The 16,825-nt window shown below is 31.9% G+C and overlaps 3 protein-coding genes across 3 annotated transcripts; 2 read left to right on the top strand and 1 right to left on the bottom strand.

Annotated features, from left to right (window-relative positions):
* Positions 1-4,023: 4,023 nt before the first annotated feature.
* LOC129905580 (uncharacterized) lies at positions 4,024-5,067 on the bottom strand. Its single transcript, XM_055981097.1, has one exon. The coding sequence runs from the start codon at positions 5,065-5,067 to the stop codon at positions 4,024-4,026; it is 1,044 nt and encodes a 347-aa protein (XP_055837072.1).
* A 902-nt stretch (positions 5,068-5,969) lies between these two features.
* Positions 5,970-7,013, top strand: LOC129905590 (uncharacterized). Its single transcript, XM_055981108.1, has one exon. It carries the CDS (start codon positions 5,970-5,972, stop codon positions 7,011-7,013), a length of 1,044 nt encoding a protein of 347 aa, XP_055837083.1.
* Positions 7,014-8,689: 1,676 nt separating this feature from the next.
* Positions 8,690-9,733, top strand: LOC129905598 (uncharacterized). The gene has a single exon (XM_055981120.1). It carries the CDS (start codon positions 8,690-8,692, stop codon positions 9,731-9,733), a length of 1,044 nt encoding a protein of 347 aa, XP_055837095.1.
* The last annotated feature ends 7,092 nt before the right edge of the window (positions 9,734-16,825 follow it).

The raw sequence follows: 16,825 nt of genomic DNA on the forward strand, positions 1-16,825 counted from the left end.
GAAATCACAATACTTTGTATCAACTATATGTAACTGCAGTCGATTCTAAATCCCGCTAAATCAAATAGTCATTTGAACTGTGTAGAAGCGAAAAATTTGCCAATATCCTTTTTAAGTATTTTTAGGAGAGGAATTCGTAGTTAAAAGTTTAAAAAAGCCCTGCTTACGGTAAACGTAATTTAAAAATGGCCGAATATTCAGCGGCGTCTCTAGTTTTGTAGGTACAAAGAGTGATAAGTTGGTTGATATAAATTGCGAGCGTTAGCGAGCAAGAAAATTTGTTTTAAGAAACAAATTTTAACCAATCTAAGGCTTTATAAAAAAAATTATTTCGTACAATTTAATATATAAAACATTGAAAAATGTACTTTTTCTTGCACTGAAATTTTGTAGCAGAATATTGACAGGTACATTCTATCTATTGAGTTCTAAATGAAATTAGCAATACTTAAAAACCAAAATTTTAAATAATCCAAGTTGTTTGACATGAGCTAATTACACTGGTCAACAAGGTTTTTGTTACAGAAACCAGGATATAGGCTGAGCTCGAATCCGAAGTCAGAAAAATTCTATCACATCACGTTTTGGAGATATTCCCGTTAGAAAATTGAAAATGCCGATTTTTACCAGTTTTCAAAGTTATTTATTAGCGTTTACTTATTTTTTTTAAATTAAATTTGTAACAGTTTCTAAAAAAACCTATAGAAGAGTATACCCTGGTTTCTGTAACAAAAAAGAAGTTTAATTTTGTTGACCAGTGTTATACTTCACTTTGAAATTTAACAATAAACTGAAATTGTTTAATATATATAATTTGAAACAAAATAATAACGAAATGTTGTAAATACAGTGCTTTGCAAAAGTGTAATCGCACCATATAAAAATGCTATTTATATAAAACCGAGTATTGCAGCGCCACCCTACTATTTTTTTATTAAAGGGGATCAAAAAACAAGAATATTGAGAAGAACAAAATGTCCTGTTACTTTCTCTTATAATTTTTAGAAATAAAAACAAGTTTTTCTTCCATTGCAAAAGTATAATTACATTTTTTTATTTTGAGTATGGCCAGCAAGTTTTTTGTTACAAAAACCAAGATATACTTTTCTAAAGGTTTTTTATGTGCTGAGCTAGAATCCGAACTCAGAAAAATTCTATCACATCGCGTTTTGAGATATTTCCGTTAGAAAATCGAAAATCCCACTTTTTACCAGTTTTCGAGGTTATTTCCTGGCGTTGGTAGGTACTACAGTCTCTGAAAAAATCGATACATTTATTTTCGCTTACATACTGGATTTAAGGTTAACATAAAACAAAAGTGGGTAATAAGCAACTGAAGATATCTCGGACAGTAGAAAAGATGTCTGAAAGATTTAAATAGATTTAAGGGTAATATTTCAAAAACGAGATGTGATCGAATAAGTCCGTCTTTGGATTCGAGTTCGGCCACCAAAACCCTTTGAAAAAGAATAGTTTAGTCTCGGCACCAAAAACCCTGCATAAGTACTTGTGGTATTTAAAGGGTTCTTAAAAGAGCATTTTAAGGTATTAACTTAAGGAAATGGTCAAAGAGATAAAAACTCTTTGTGATGGACCAAACAATTTTTGTTTTCCTTTATACAAACTTCATCGACAGCTTCTGCAACGATGCAAAATTGGTAGTGATTTTAAGGGAGATTTTCATATAGGTAATCAAATCACTAAAATACAAAAACAAATCATTTAGTGCTGCACATATTAGACTTGTATATGTTTATAATATATGTAGGTATCTTTTGATTTTATGAAAAAAAATTTCGGGGGGGGTTAAACACCCAAACCCCCCCCCCCCCCCTTAATACGGCTATGGTTATGGACTATGCTTTAGGAAATGATTCATTAGCAAGAAGTCGTTTTTAGTTGTTAATATAATGAGCCATGAAAAATTTTTTTTTTGATTTCTTACACATTTCTTTTTTTTATATAGGTAATATACTAATATATAATAACTATAACATGATAACATGTACCCCGATCCACCAACACTTTATGATAACTAATCCTAAAAACTTAATTTCATATTTTGGTTTAAGAAGAAATACGTTCTCCTTTGAAACAAACCTGTGTGGAAGAAATTTATTTCATCCTACACACTTTTTTTAATTTGTATATTTTTTCTTTTTAAAGCTAACTTTTGCTTTCAAAGATCACATTTCTGAAAATGTGTAATAAAAAAAACATTCATGATTTGATGTTTCCGCAAAAAAATAATGATGCTGAAAATATCGCCTTGAAAACATCGATTTTGAAAATAAATACATTTTAAAATGATTGTTTCAACGCAAAATCATTCCGAAAAACAGTTAAATCAAAAAGGTTTCCGTTTATTTAACTAGGTTTAAGATTCACACAGTGTAGAACGTCTATTCACATCTAACTTTAACTTTTAACATATGAATTAACATATCAATTTTTCGAAAACGGGGCTTTTTTTGTCAAAGGGAGCGGGTCAAAATTCTGGTTTCAAAATACTGCTTTTCAAAATTTTGTTTTTTTTTTTCTTTTCCGTCTTCCAAAATTCTGCTTTTTAAAATTCTACTTTTCAAAATTCTGCCAGCATATTTTTTGAACAAAAAAATTCTGCTAATACTGTTTTTTTTTTATAGCATACCTACCAATGCGCTTACAGCTCATTAATATAATTCAACTTTATTACTTTCTTAACAGTTTGTTATTTAAATGTCGCAAATTTTTTTATAACGCATAGACTGACTTTCCTACAGCTCACATCTATAAACCGTTGAAAAACTATTTTGTGTGATACAACTATTTTCTGTGATATAAAATATTTATGTTCTTATTCAATTTTTTGATTTTAATATTATATTAATTAATAAATTTCTAACAATTTTTAAAAATATTTAACATTTAAAACTTTTTCTTAATATTTTGTATTTTATTGATTTATCAAAAAAAACCATGAACATCCAAAAAATTGACAAAGTGGCGCGCTTTTTAACATTTTTCAAACCCTTTTTAAATTCTTTGAAGAATTTTGTAAAACAGGATTTTGAAAAGCAGAATTCTCAACCCGGCAGAATTTTGACCCCAACCCTAAATATTTTCTTAGTTGCAAAACAATAGAATTAATGGTGTTTAAAACTTTTATAAATATTTACAATTTACAAACTTCCACCAAGCGTTGACCTGTGAATTTTATTTTTGCGTTTAAATTCACTTACAATTTTTTTCCTTCTGCAAAAATTTTATCCTCTGAAGATAAAAAATTAACAGGGTCCCAGAGCAGGGTAAATGTTTGACTGCTGAAAATTTTTGTGTTTAAAAAATTATTGTCAAAAATTTAGCCTCGGCTAAATATTTAACCATATTCATACATGGCCTTAGTGTGTAAACAATTACAGTAAATGGCATACTCACTATATTTTGAATCGTGATTTTTTAATTTTTAATGTATGTTTCAAAAAACTCTTCATAATAAAATAAATCAAGTTGGCTATGTATAAGTAAGCAGAGCTTAATTTAACCTCCGAAACAAAATCCTCTCGAAAATACATTTGATCTAAGTTTTTAGCATATGTTTTGAGCATTGAACATTTTTTTGATTATTTTGGAAGTAAGTTTTTTAATCCTGTGCCCCCCCCCCTCACAAACCAAATTTATAGATCCTTTGGTTATCCTTCAGAATCATGTTTAATGATACCATATATGTAGATAGGGTGTCCATCGTTTCTCTTTAAAAGCGAACTTTCTTTTTCCCCACGGATCTTTTTTTGTTCAGCAAGAATAAAGGACACCTTATTGACCATAAACATATAAAATTAAAACAAAACAAAAAACAAAAAAGGTTTTTCTTTTATAATATTTTAATTTTTTTTATTTATTGAATGCATTTCAAACCAACTGTGGTTCATCATCAGCAATACACTAATTTGACAAAAAAGAAAGAAGAAAGAAAGTACAAAGCAAAAAAGAAGAAAATTGAAGAAAAGCTTTACATATAACAATTAGAGTAAAAGAGAACATTTAGATTAGGTTAAACAAAGGTGACATAATATTGCCATTATCACTATTCATGGCATTGTTGTTGTTGCTGATGTAAAGACTTTCATAGGCATCAAGTCTGCGATTGTTCGTGACGTGCTTTTTGGGCTTGACATCTTCTAATCTTACATTGAAGTGGTTGTTGGTGAGGGCGTGAGCAGCGACGGAGGATTTTTCGGGTCTGTTGTACTTAATATGATTCGAATGTTCGTTGAATCGGACACCAATGCTTCTTTTTGTTTGACCGATGTAAACAGCATCGCAGTCTCCACATTTGATCTCATATATTCCCGATTTGTTGACAATTGGGGATTTGTCCTTAGTTGAACCAAGCATATTTTTTATTTTGCCATTACTTGAGTAGACGCATTCTATATTTTGTTGTTTTAATTTTGTGTGCATTTTATTTGTAATTGGTGGAAAATACGTCATTGATGCTCTTTCTGTGTTGTTGTTGTCGTGAAGTTGTTTATTTTGTTTGTATAGAGTCGTTAATTCTGATTTTTTAAGTTTTTTAGTGTGTTTATTTATCAACTGATCTATGATAAATGGATTGTATCCATTGATAGCAGCAATATCTTTCAATAAGTTGTATTCGGTGGTATAATTTGCAATTGAAAGTGGAAGTTTACATAGGCGATGGACCATTGAATGAAAGGCAGCGAGTTTGTGTTGAATCGGGGAGTATGAGTCGTTCGTGATGTATCTGTTTGTTGTTGTTGGTTTCCTGTATATGGCAAATTCAATTCGTCCGTTTTTTCTTGACAGGGTTAAGTCTAAGAAATTTAGTTTTTTGTCTTCTTCAGATTCAAAGGTGAAATTAATGGAATCGAACTCTGAATTTAGGATGTTTAAAACCGAATCGATTTCACCTCTTTTTATCACCGCAAAAACATCATCTACATAACGAAACCAAATTCTAGGGAGCAATCCTCTTTCGCTCAAATTTGTTTCGAATGACGACATGAAAACTTCCGCTATTAGTGGGGACAAAGGGTTTCCCATACTTGTTCCAGTTTCAATCATGTAAAAGTTATTCCTAAACTGAAAAAAGTTTTGAGACATACATATTTTAGCTGTTTTTAAATATGTATGTTTTTTGTTTTCGTCTATCTCAAACTTTTCAAGGTGTTTTTGAAGGGCAGTTAAAGCTTCAGGGATAGGAATACTCGGAAACAGAGCTTCGACATCGAATGAAATCATGATTTCGTCTTCTTCTATTAAGATGTTCTTAGTTTTTTCCACGAAGTCAAAAGTATTGTTCACTGAAAAACTTTGTAATGGGTATTTTTTTTTCATATCACTTACTAGCCATTTGGATATTTTGACGGAGGGTGAATTTATATTTGAAACAATGTGTCGCATTTTGTTTCCCGGTTTATGAACTTTTGGTAACGCATAGAGTTTCGGTACTTCTGGATTGGATGTATTTAATCGCCATTTTGGTATTTCGAAAACCGAATTAATTTCTTTAATTAACGATTTGGACTCACGAATCATTCCCGGTAGTGGTGTTTTCTTTAAAATTTTAAAATTACTCGATTTTATTGAGTCGCTGACTCTTTCATCATAATCGCATTTGTTCATTATCACAAGTTTGTTACCTTTATCTGCTTTCATAAAGTATATTTCTTTTTGTTTTAGATCTTGAATAATGGAAAAAAAAATACCCATTACAAAGTTTTTCAGTGAACAATACTTTTGACTTCGTGGAAAAAACTAAGAACATCTTAATTGAAGAAGACGAAATCATGATTTCATTCGATGTCGAAGCTCTGTTTCCGAGTATTCCTATCCCTGAAGCTTTAACTGCCCTTCAAAAACACCTTGAAAAGTTTGAGATAGACGAAAACAAAAAACATACATATTTAAAAACAGCTAAAATATGTATGTCTCAAAACTTTTTTCAGTTTAGGAATAACTTTTACATGATTGAAACTGGAACAAGTATGGGAAACCCTTTGTCCCCACTAATAGCGGAAGTTTTCATGTCGTCATTCGAAACAAATTTGAGCGAAAGAGGATTGCTCCCTAGAATTTGGTTTCGTTATGTAGATGATGTTTTTGCGGTGATAAAAAGAGGTGAAATCGATTCGGTTTTAAACATCCTAAATTCAGAGTTCGATTCCATTAATTTCACCTTTGAATCTGAAGAAGACAAAAAACTAAATTTCTTAGACTTAACCCTGTCAAGAAAAAACGGACGAATTGAATTTGCCATATACAGGAAACCAACAACAACAAACAGATACATCACGAACGACTCATACTCCCCGATTCAACACAAACTCGCTGCCTTTCATTCAATGGTCCATCGCCTATGTAAACTTCCACTTTCAATTGCAAATTATACCACCGAATACAACTTATTGAAAGATATTGCTGCTATCAATGGATACAATCCATTTATCATAGATCAGTTGATAAATAAACACACTAAAAAACTTAAAAAATCAGAATTAACGACTCTATACAAACAAAATAAACAACTTCACGACAACAACAACACAGAAAGAGCATCAATGACGTATTTTCCACCAATTACAAATAAAATGCACACAAAATTAAAACAACAAAATATAGAATGCGTCTACTCAAGTAATGGCAAAATAAAAAATATGCTTGGTTCAACTAAGGACAAATCCCCAATTGTCAACAAATCGGGAATATATGAGATCAAATGTGGAGACTGCGATGCTGTTTACATCGGTCAAACAAAAAGAAGCATTGGTGTCCGATTCAACGAACATTCGAATCATATTAAGTACAACAGACCCGAAAAATCCTCCGTCGCTGCTCACGCCCTCACCAACAACCACTTCAATGTAAGATTAGAAGATGTCAAGCTCAAAAAGCACGTCACGAACAATCGCAGACTTGATGCCTATGAAAGTCTTTACATCAGCAACAACAACAATGCCATGAATAGTGATAATGGCAATATTATGTCACCTTTGTTTAACCTAATCTAAATGTTCTCTTTTACTCTAATTGTTATATGTAAAGCTTTTCTTCAATTTTCTTCTTTTTTGCTTTGTACTTTCTTTCTTCTTTCTTTTTTGTCAAATTAGTGTATTGCTGATGATGAACCACAGTTGGTTTGAAATGCATTCAATAAATAAAAAAAATTAAAATATTATAAAAGAAAAACCTTTTTTGTTTTTTGTTTTGTTTTAATTTTATATGTTTATGGTCAATAAGGTGTCCTTTATTCTTGCTGAACAATTTAACACGACCATAATAAAAGTTCAATTCCTTTGAGAACATTGTTGGTTTTTTCCAAGTAAACAAGTGTTTCTTAAAAGACTTTAATTAAATCAAAATGTCGACCAAGACAATCTTGAACAAATATTCCAGTTTGGCTGAAAAAGTGAAAAGGATAGAATCAAATATAATTTTCTTAAAAGAATGCCGTCGGTGTCGTGTCTATCCCCATTTCATTAAAGTAAAATGTGCTGTAACAAATTCGCGAACTTCTGATGTTATTAAAAAATCAAAATACATATGGATGAATTTGGAGATAAAATACCACTACGCACAATTAACTAAATTCGAGTTAGAAATGTATAATTTACATCTTTTAATTACAAAAAATATGAACATTTTTGAATTTTTGACTTGGTTGGATTTTCAAGACAAAGTGATAGAGAGATGTAATAACAATTTTACTAAAAAACGCGAGTCCCAAAATCTTAAAATTCAAAAACTTAAATATGAACAAAGACAAACATTTGAACCAACAAGAAGTGCATTAAAACCTAAATTCGTTGAAGATCTGATAGTTAATTTATCAAATGAAAATTTAACCCAAGAACAAGTTAATGTTTTGAACAAAGGTTTAAAATACACCCCAAAACCTTTGAAAAGCCCTTTAATTGAATCCATTGTTGATTTAGAAACGTGTTTAAAATTCAAGCAACCTGAAATAAAACAACAAATCAGAGATGTTGCAAAACCGGTTTTAAAAAACGCGAAGAAAAATTTCAAATGCGATTCTGAATCAATAAAAACACATTCCATTATTCAAGATCTAAAACAAAAAGAAATATACTTTATGAAAGCAGATAAAGGTAACAAACTTGTGATAATGAACAAATGCGATTATGATGAAAGAGTCAGCGACTCAATAAAATCGAGTAATTTTAAAATTTTAAAGAAAACACCACTACCGGGAATGATTCGTGAGTCCAAATCGTTAATTAAAGAAATTAATTCGGTTTTCGAAATACCAAAATGGCGATTAAATACATCCAATCCAGAAGTACCGAAACTCTATGCGTTACCAAAAGTTCATAAACCGGGAAACAAAATGCGACACATTGTTTCAAATATAAATTCACCCTCCGTCAAAATATCCAAATGGCTAGTAATTGATATGAAAAAAAAATACCCATTACAAAGTTTTTCAGTGAACAATACTTTTGACTTCGTGGAAAAAACTAAGAACATCTTAATTGAAGAAGACGAAATCATGATTTCATTCGATGTCGAAGCTCTGTTTCCGAGTATTCCTATCCCTGAAGCTTTAACTGCCCTTCAAAAACACCTTGAAAAGTTTGAGATAGACGAAAACAAAAAACATACATATTTAAAAACAGCTAAAATATGTATGTCTCAAAACTTTTTTCAGTTTAGGAATAACTTTTACATGATTGAAACTGGAACAAGTATGGGAAACCCTTTGTCCCCACTAATAGCGGAAGTTTTCATGTCGTCATTCGAAACAAATTTGAGCGAAAGAGGATTGCTCCCTAGAATTTGGTTTCGTTATGTAGATGATGTTTTTGCGGTGATAAAAAGAGGTGAAATCGATTCGGTTTTAAACATCCTAAATTCAGAGTTCGATTCCATTAATTTCACCTTTGAATCTGAAGAAGACAAAAAACTAAATTTCTTAGACTTAACCCTGTCAAGAAAAAACGGACGAATTGAATTTGCCATATACAGGAAACCAACAACAACAAACAGATACATCACGAACGACTCATACTCCCCGATTCAACACAAACTCGCTGCCTTTCATTCAATGGTCCATCGCCTATGTAAACTTCCACTTTCAATTGCAAATTATACCACCGAATACAACTTATTGAAAGATATTGCTGCTATCAATGGATACAATCCATTTATCATAGATCAGTTGATAAATAAACACACTAAAAAACTTAAAAAATCAGAATTAACGACTCTATACAAACAAAATAAACAACTTCACGACAACAACAACACAGAAAGAGCATCAATGACGTATTTTCCACCAATTACAAATAAAATGCACACAAAATTAAAACAACAAAATATAGAATGCGTCTACTCAAGTAATGGCAAAATAAAAAATATGCTTGGTTCAACTAAGGACAAATCCCCAATTGTCAACAAATCGGGAATATATGAGATCAAATGTGGAGACTGCGATGCTGTTTACATCGGTCAAACAAAAAGAAGCATTGGTGTCCGATTCAACGAACATTCGAATCATATTAAGTACAACAGACCCGAAAAATCCTCCGTCGCTGCTCACGCCCTCACCAACAACCACTTCAATGTAAGATTAGAAGATGTCAAGCCCAAAAAGCACGTCACGAACAATCGCAGACTTGATGCCTATGAAAGTCTTTACATCAGCAACAACAACAATGCCATGAATAGTGATAATGGCAATATTATGTCACCTTTGTTTAACCTAATCTAAATGTTCTCTTTTACTCTAATTGTTATATGTAAAGCTTTTCTTCAATTTTCTTCTTCTTTTTTGCTTTGTACTTTCTTTCTTCTTTCTTTTTGTCAAATTAGTGTATTGCTGATGATGAACCACAGTTGGTTTGAAATGCATTCAATAAATAAAAAAAATTAAAATATTATAAAAGAAAAACCTTTTTTGTTTTTTGTTTTGTTTTAATTTTATATGTTTATGGTCAATAAGGTGTCCTTTATTCTTGCTGAACAATTTAACACGACCATAATAAAAGTTCAATTCCTTTGAGAACATTGTTGGTTTTTTCCAAGTAAAACAAGTGTTTCTTAAAAGACTTTAATTAGATCTTTTTTTGTTTTTTTTTTTTTTTTTTAACTAAATATTTATTAATTTCAATAAATTATTTATCTTTTATAAATTTGTATTGTTTTTATTTACAAAATTTTACCTTTGCGTTGTGAAGTAGACTTTTTCCATAGGGATTGTAAAAATCGGTTAACAAAATTTCGACTCAAAATGTTGACTGGTAAAAGGGCCGAGGCAGAAAAATTAATATATTGTTTTAAAGAAAATATAGATTTACCCTCTTCCACTTTACACAATAACACTGTGTGATAACGAAACGGTATTTAAAAAGTCCCTAATACCCCCAAAATTTGGAGGGGCAAAACACGGTTTTTTACCCATTTTTGATTTTTTTTTTATAGTTTATGATAAAAGATAATTATACCTTTTCAAAAATATAAAAAACATGTGATTCGGATAAACCACCTAGAATTTATAAGCTGCCAAAGTTCAAAAATTCCTTTTTTTTGTCATTTGCCCAACTTCGACATCAATTTAAAGTATATATTTTCAAAACAACATGTTGTTTTAAAAATATATTCTAAAATAATGTTTGTTTCAGGGTTGTAAAATATGATTTTTTTTAATGCATTTGGTTTGCATTTCAAATTAAAAAAAAGTATTTATTGCAAAAAAATTTGCATTAAAAAAAAATTTATTTCAAACAAAAATATTTTGCATTAAAAAAAATGTTATTGCAACTGAAAAATATTTGTATTGAAAGTAAAATTTTTATTGCAACTGCAAAATATTTTCATTAAAAAAAAATTTTATTGCAACTGAAAAATATTTGCATTGAAAATAAAATTTGTATTGCAACTGAAAAATATTTGCATTGAAAAAAATTTCTTTATTGCAACTGAAAATATTTTGCATTGAAAAAAAAAATGTTATTACAAAATGTTGCATTAAATATTTTTTCATGATCTTAGGCGATTATCTTTGCATTTAGGTTGTTTTGCAACCTAAAATCTTCTATAACTTATTTGAAAGGTAATAATTCAAAAGCAACAGATCTCCACAGGTGTTTTGAAGTTTTTTGATTCAACATTGTGTAGCTCGTAGTGCACGGAGGTCTAGAACAGTGTTTTTCAAACTTTTTAAGTTCGCGACCCCCTTGAGAGGAAAAATATTTTGGCGACCCCCTAACTCTATAATGTGCCAGTAAATACCATTATTTTTTTTTAATTTTAAATTCATTTTTATTTTTCATCTTCTTAAAACTATCTTAATTCATAAAAGCTAGCCATCAATTACTAACAACTAACTTACTGGCCCTATACGGGCACTCTAAGTTATACTTCATTTTTCTTAATTCTAATGCCTTTCGGCCTTATAACTATTTTAATACTTATATTTCCATGGTTCCTATTTTTCACCAAGAAATAATTTAAAAAAAAATTTTTAATCATATCATTTTTATCTTATTTTTAAAACTTACACACTAATTAAAACTACTTAAAATTACTTAAGCACTAGCCACAGCAAGAAATTTTTATTTTTTTGTATTTTTTTGTATACAGGGTGTCCCAAAAGTTAACGTCGAAACGAAAACGGTAGATAGGGTAGGTGGTGACAGTTATCAGAAAAATAATAAAAAAAATCGTAGCCATATATTTTGTGAGTTATGGGCATTTGAATAAAAGTCGAAAAAATAGTCACCCTGTGAGGGTTTTTTATGTGCCGTGACTACAAATCTTAATTTTTCTCATTTTTTTTCTTGTTACGGAACCTTGAATAACCCTGCTACCAAATGCATTCAAAAAATTTTACTCAGCTGCATCAGTTTTAAAGAAAATTTCACTTTTTTGCCCAACCAAGTACTAAAAAATTTTACATGACTCTAATTCAATGAACGACCAGGTTTTGGGCCCGGCTAGCTTGAGGGTACCATTGAGCAATAAAAACGTAACATTTTATATTTAGAGCAAATTTGTTTGTTACCATTTAAGAATAGTTTTGAAAATGATATTGTGAAATTAAGGGCCCTGGATGGGTTGAGGGGCCTTTTAAATGATCATTTCATTTATTATGTTTTCATTATCTTTTTATCCTGTGGGCCCGTACATTGCTTGATTTAAAAAAATTCTGCATACAGTAAAAATAACTTTTGAAATTGTCCTTGGGCCCCTAGATGGGTTCACGCCCATTTTAGTACTCAAGTAGTGAGTTATCTACAATAACCTTGATTTAATTTCACTCTATAAAATTGTCTGTTGTTTTTTTTTATTGTGAAACAATTATTCAACAAGTTTGTGTTACTGTTTTATTTTATTTCTTAAGCGTAAAACTGTTTTTTTTTTTACATCGATTAAAAAAAATCTAACAGCAGGGGCCCGGATGGCATTCGCCAGCCTTGTTGTATGGCCAGTCCGACCCTGTAGGTGCGCACCAGTTTAACACTATATCCAAATAGGAATGTTAATAGACTATAGTTTATCTATAAATTCATATTCATTTATGTTATGATTTTTTTTATACCCTAGAGTCTAGCAGTGGCGGATCAAAGGGGGAGGGGGGGGCGTGGGGTCATGACCCCCTTCCCCCCCAAAACCTGAGGTGAAAAACAGATCCACCAACACTCTATTATAACTAATCCCAAAAACTTAATTTCATATTTTGGTTTAAGAAGAAATACGTTCTCCTTTGAAACAAACCTGTGTGGAAAAAATTTATTTCATCCTACACACTTTTTTTAATTTTTTTTTTTTTTTTTTATAATGAGCGCGCACTTAAGGGGTTTTGGGTACCCTTAATATGTATATATACACAGTACGAGCTTTAGGAAAAGAGGAAGGGATTTAAAAGGAGATACCGATGCACATTTGTTTTAAAGTTCTGAACATTAAAATGGGAGGGAAAAACAGAGGCGGGTAATGCATTCCACATTCTAGTAGTACGACTAAAGAAAGAATCTCTGTATTTGACGGTACGTCCGAAGTTGGGCTCAAGTGTAAACTGATGGGCATTCCTTGAAGTACGAGCATTACGGTTGAATTGTTTAAGGGGAGGAATGCAGCTAGCTATTTCATTAGAACATTTTTTAAAAAAGTACCTATAAAATAAGGACAGGCATGATACATTCCGGCGGTGCTCAAGAGGTGGGATTGTATCAGTAATGGACCTATCACCTATCATTTTAAAAGCTCTGTTTTGAATTCTATCCAAATAACTCAAGTGGGTCTTAGGAGCACCTGCCCAGATATGGGAACTATACTCGGGCTTTGGACGAATATATGCTTTATAGATTATAGCCAGATCAGAAGGGGTGAAATATTTCTTACATCTTCGGAGGAAACCTAAGCATTTCGCAGAGTTTTTGGCTACATCGAATATGTGCTCATTCCACAAAAGGTGGTTTGTAATGGACATACCTAGAATCGAAAGCTGATCAGTTTCCTCGATGCAAGTACCACTCATGGATAGTGGCAAAGGGGGAAGGTTTCGTTTTAAAGATAGTAAGCAGCATTGTGTTTTAGAAGCATTAAATTCTACGCGGTTTCTTATTCCCCATTGGACAATGCATTCGAGATCAGAATTTAATGAGCTTATCATATTTTGCCGTTGGAGCTCCACATCCGAAGGACATGGGTGTGAATCTACAAACGAATATGAAAAGCTGAGGGTACTATCATCTGCGAAACAATTTAATGGATTAGAAGTTTCAGAGAGCAAATCATTAATGAAAATGAGAAAGAGAGTCGGAGACAAAACGGAGCTCTGGGGCACACCAGCGTTTATATTATGGGTTTCAGACTTGAATCCATCCAAAACGACTTGAATTGAACGGTTCGAAAGGTAATTTCTAATCCAACGAAGAAGAGATTCATCAATACCGAATGCAAGCATTTTCGTTAAGAGAGCTTGATGCCAAACTCTATCAAATGCCTTTGAAATATCAAGCGCAACAATCTTACTTTCTCCAAAACGATGTAAAGATTTGTTCCACTGATCGGTGAGATAAACCATCAAATCACCAGTGGATCTATTGCTACGAAAGCCATACTGCCGGTCATTAAGAAGCTTCCGTTCTTCAAGATATTTCTTAAGCTGGAAATTAATCAGCGTTTCCATGACCTTGGAAAGAAGGGACGTAAGTGCAATCGGACGATAGTTAGAGGGTGATGAAGATTCGCCTTTTTTAGGGACAGGCTGGACAAATGCTGTTCTCCATCCACTCGGAAAGAGACCTGTAGAGTAGGACAGATGGAAAAGCTTACGCAGTGGTTTTGCCAGCGTAGAAGAACACCTCTTCAGAACTATGGGAGGGATACTATCCGGGCCAGCGGATTTGTGTATGTCAAGGTCTAAGAACTCTTGCCACTGCACGAGTACGAAAAAAGATAGGTCCCATAAAACTATTTACTCGCTCAAGTGAAGGGGGAGTCATGACACTTTCTGTTAACGTTGAATTGGCAGCGAACTGCCTGACGAGAAGGTTGGCTTTCTCAAGAGAACTAACAAAAGGAGTGTCATTGTAAACGAGCGTTGGAACCGAAGATGTTGTAGAGTTTCGAATATTTTTCACAAATGACCAAAAATTTTTACTACCTGTGGGACACTGTAGTATTTTTTGTCTTAATTTTTGCTCATGCAAAAATTTGATTCGTCGAATATGGGCGTTGCTGGCCTTTCTAGCTTGTTTAAATCTTATCCGATTTTCCTCAGTGGGGTTGGCTTTATAATAACGGAACATTACCTCTTTTTCCCTGATAACCTCTTTACAGCTCGAATCAAACCACGAATTCTCTTTTGGTTTGATTGTTTTAGCCCTATTCGGGATAAAATTTCTCATTCCGGAGAGAATTAAGTTTGTGATCATATCTGTACTGGAATCAACGTTACTATCGAGGAAACATAGCGACCAGTTAAAGTTTTTGAAAAAAGCGTTGAGACCCTCCCAGTTGGCTTTCTCATATTGCCAAACAGTTCTCTTAGGAGTTTTTTCTTTAACTGGATTTTTTTGACAAGAGAAATTCGCAGATATGACACAATGATCTGATGTGCCTAGAGGCGATAATACACTTACAGTGTATTTATCAGGGTCAGAGGTAAGAAACAAGTCTAGAGTATTTTCAGCCCGACCAGCAACGTCCGAAATTCGAGTCGGCTCGTTAACTAGTTGAGTTAAGTGGTTTAACTCAGCAAAAATCTCAACATACCTTCCTTCGGGTGTTGTCTGGCCCGAAAAGCGAAGCCAAGAAGAATTGTGTACATTGAAATCGCCCGTAATGACGATTTCAGTGCGAGGGTGAAGGGTAACAATCCTTTGAATGGAGTCGGATAGAGCATCAAATTCATAAGAAGTTGAATTACTATCCAGATTTGGACTTCGATAAATGAAACATGTATGGATGATGCGCTTGTTAATTGTAAATTTGAACCACATGAAGTTAAAATTAGTGTTAATGCACTGACCGTATTGTGGTTGAAGTTGATAGGCAACATCATTTCGAATATAAATGGCGAGACCGTGGTGAGAAAAGAATAATGGCACCAAGCAATACCCATTAAGATTGAATTCAGAACATTCTGAATTTTCACTTATCTGGGTCTCACCTAGTGCCAAAACAGCTGGCCTGTTTTGCACAGTATAAATGTAGACATCGCAAAAATTCAATCTAAGCCCACGAATGTTGGCATAGTCGACCCTGAAATTACCTACCATTAAAATAGACTAAAACTTTAAAAAACCTTATCCGACAATTACCTATATTGAATGTCTTACATAAATTCCAATTTGAGCTTCAACAACAGTCACTGAAGACTATTATTTAGAGGCGCGAGACTTTTTTTTTTGTGATTTGGCGATGCTACGGTTGTTGTTGTTATTGTATTTGCATTTTGTTTGGTATTATATTATTTGGTTAGGGACAGTGAACTATTGTTTGTTTGTTTTTTTTTTTTTTCTTATTGCGGGAGAGGTACTGAGTGTTGTTGTTGTTTGTTATTGCACTTTTTATGAATTTATTTTATATGCACGCTGCGAGGTTATTTTTTTTTTTTGGTTTAATTTGTGGTGTTTTATGTATTTAAATTTTTGATTTAAATGGGCTATTGTTTCTTTTTTTTTTTTTTATAATTATTTGTTGTAAACAGAAATAAAAACAAAAATGACAGGAACTATGTAAAAAATAATTAAAAACACAACGAGAACACTCTTTTCCGACGAGACGATGGGAGGCAAATCGGCACTGATTTGTATATTTTTTCTTTTTAAAGCTAACTTTTGCTTTCAAAGATCACATTTCTGAAAATGTGTAATAAAAAAAACATTCATGATTTGATGTTTCCGCAAAAAAATAATGATGCTGAAAATATCGCTCTTCGTCGATCGATTTTGAAAAAAATACATTTTAAAATGATTGTTTCAACGCAAAATCATTCCGAAAAAGAGTTAAATCAAAAAGGTTTCCGTTTATTTAACTAGGTTTAAGATTCACACAGTGTATAACGTCTATTTACATCTAACTTTAACTTTTAACATATGAATTAATGCATTTGTTTTGCATTTCAAATTAAAAAAAAGTATTTATTGCAAAAAAATTTGCATTAAAAAAAAAATTTATTTCAAACAAAAATATTTTGCATTAAAAAAATGTTATTGCAACTGAAAAATATTTGTATTGAAAGTAAAATTTTTATTGCAACTGCAAAATATTTTCATTAAAAAAAAAATTTATTGCAACTGAAAAATATTTGCATTGAAAATAAAATTTGTATTGGAACTGAAAAATATTTGCA

The sequence above is a fragment of the Episyrphus balteatus genome, chromosome 1 (genome assembly GCF_945859705.1).
Source record: "Episyrphus balteatus chromosome 1, idEpiBalt1.1, whole genome shotgun sequence".
NCBI classification, from domain to species: Eukaryota; Metazoa; Arthropoda; class Insecta; order Diptera; family Syrphidae; genus Episyrphus; species Episyrphus balteatus.

Excerpts from the sequence above, each read along its gene's own strand:
- LOC129905580 (XM_055981097.1), bottom strand. The coding sequence starts at position 5,067 with ATGATTGAAACTGGAACAAGTATGGGAAACCCTTTGTCCCCACTAATA.
- LOC129905598 (XM_055981120.1), top strand. The coding sequence starts at position 8,690 with ATGATTGAAACTGGAACAAGTATGGGAAACCCTTTGTCCCCACTAATA.
- LOC129905590 (XM_055981108.1), top strand. The coding sequence starts at position 5,970 with ATGATTGAAACTGGAACAAGTATGGGAAACCCTTTGTCCCCACTAATA.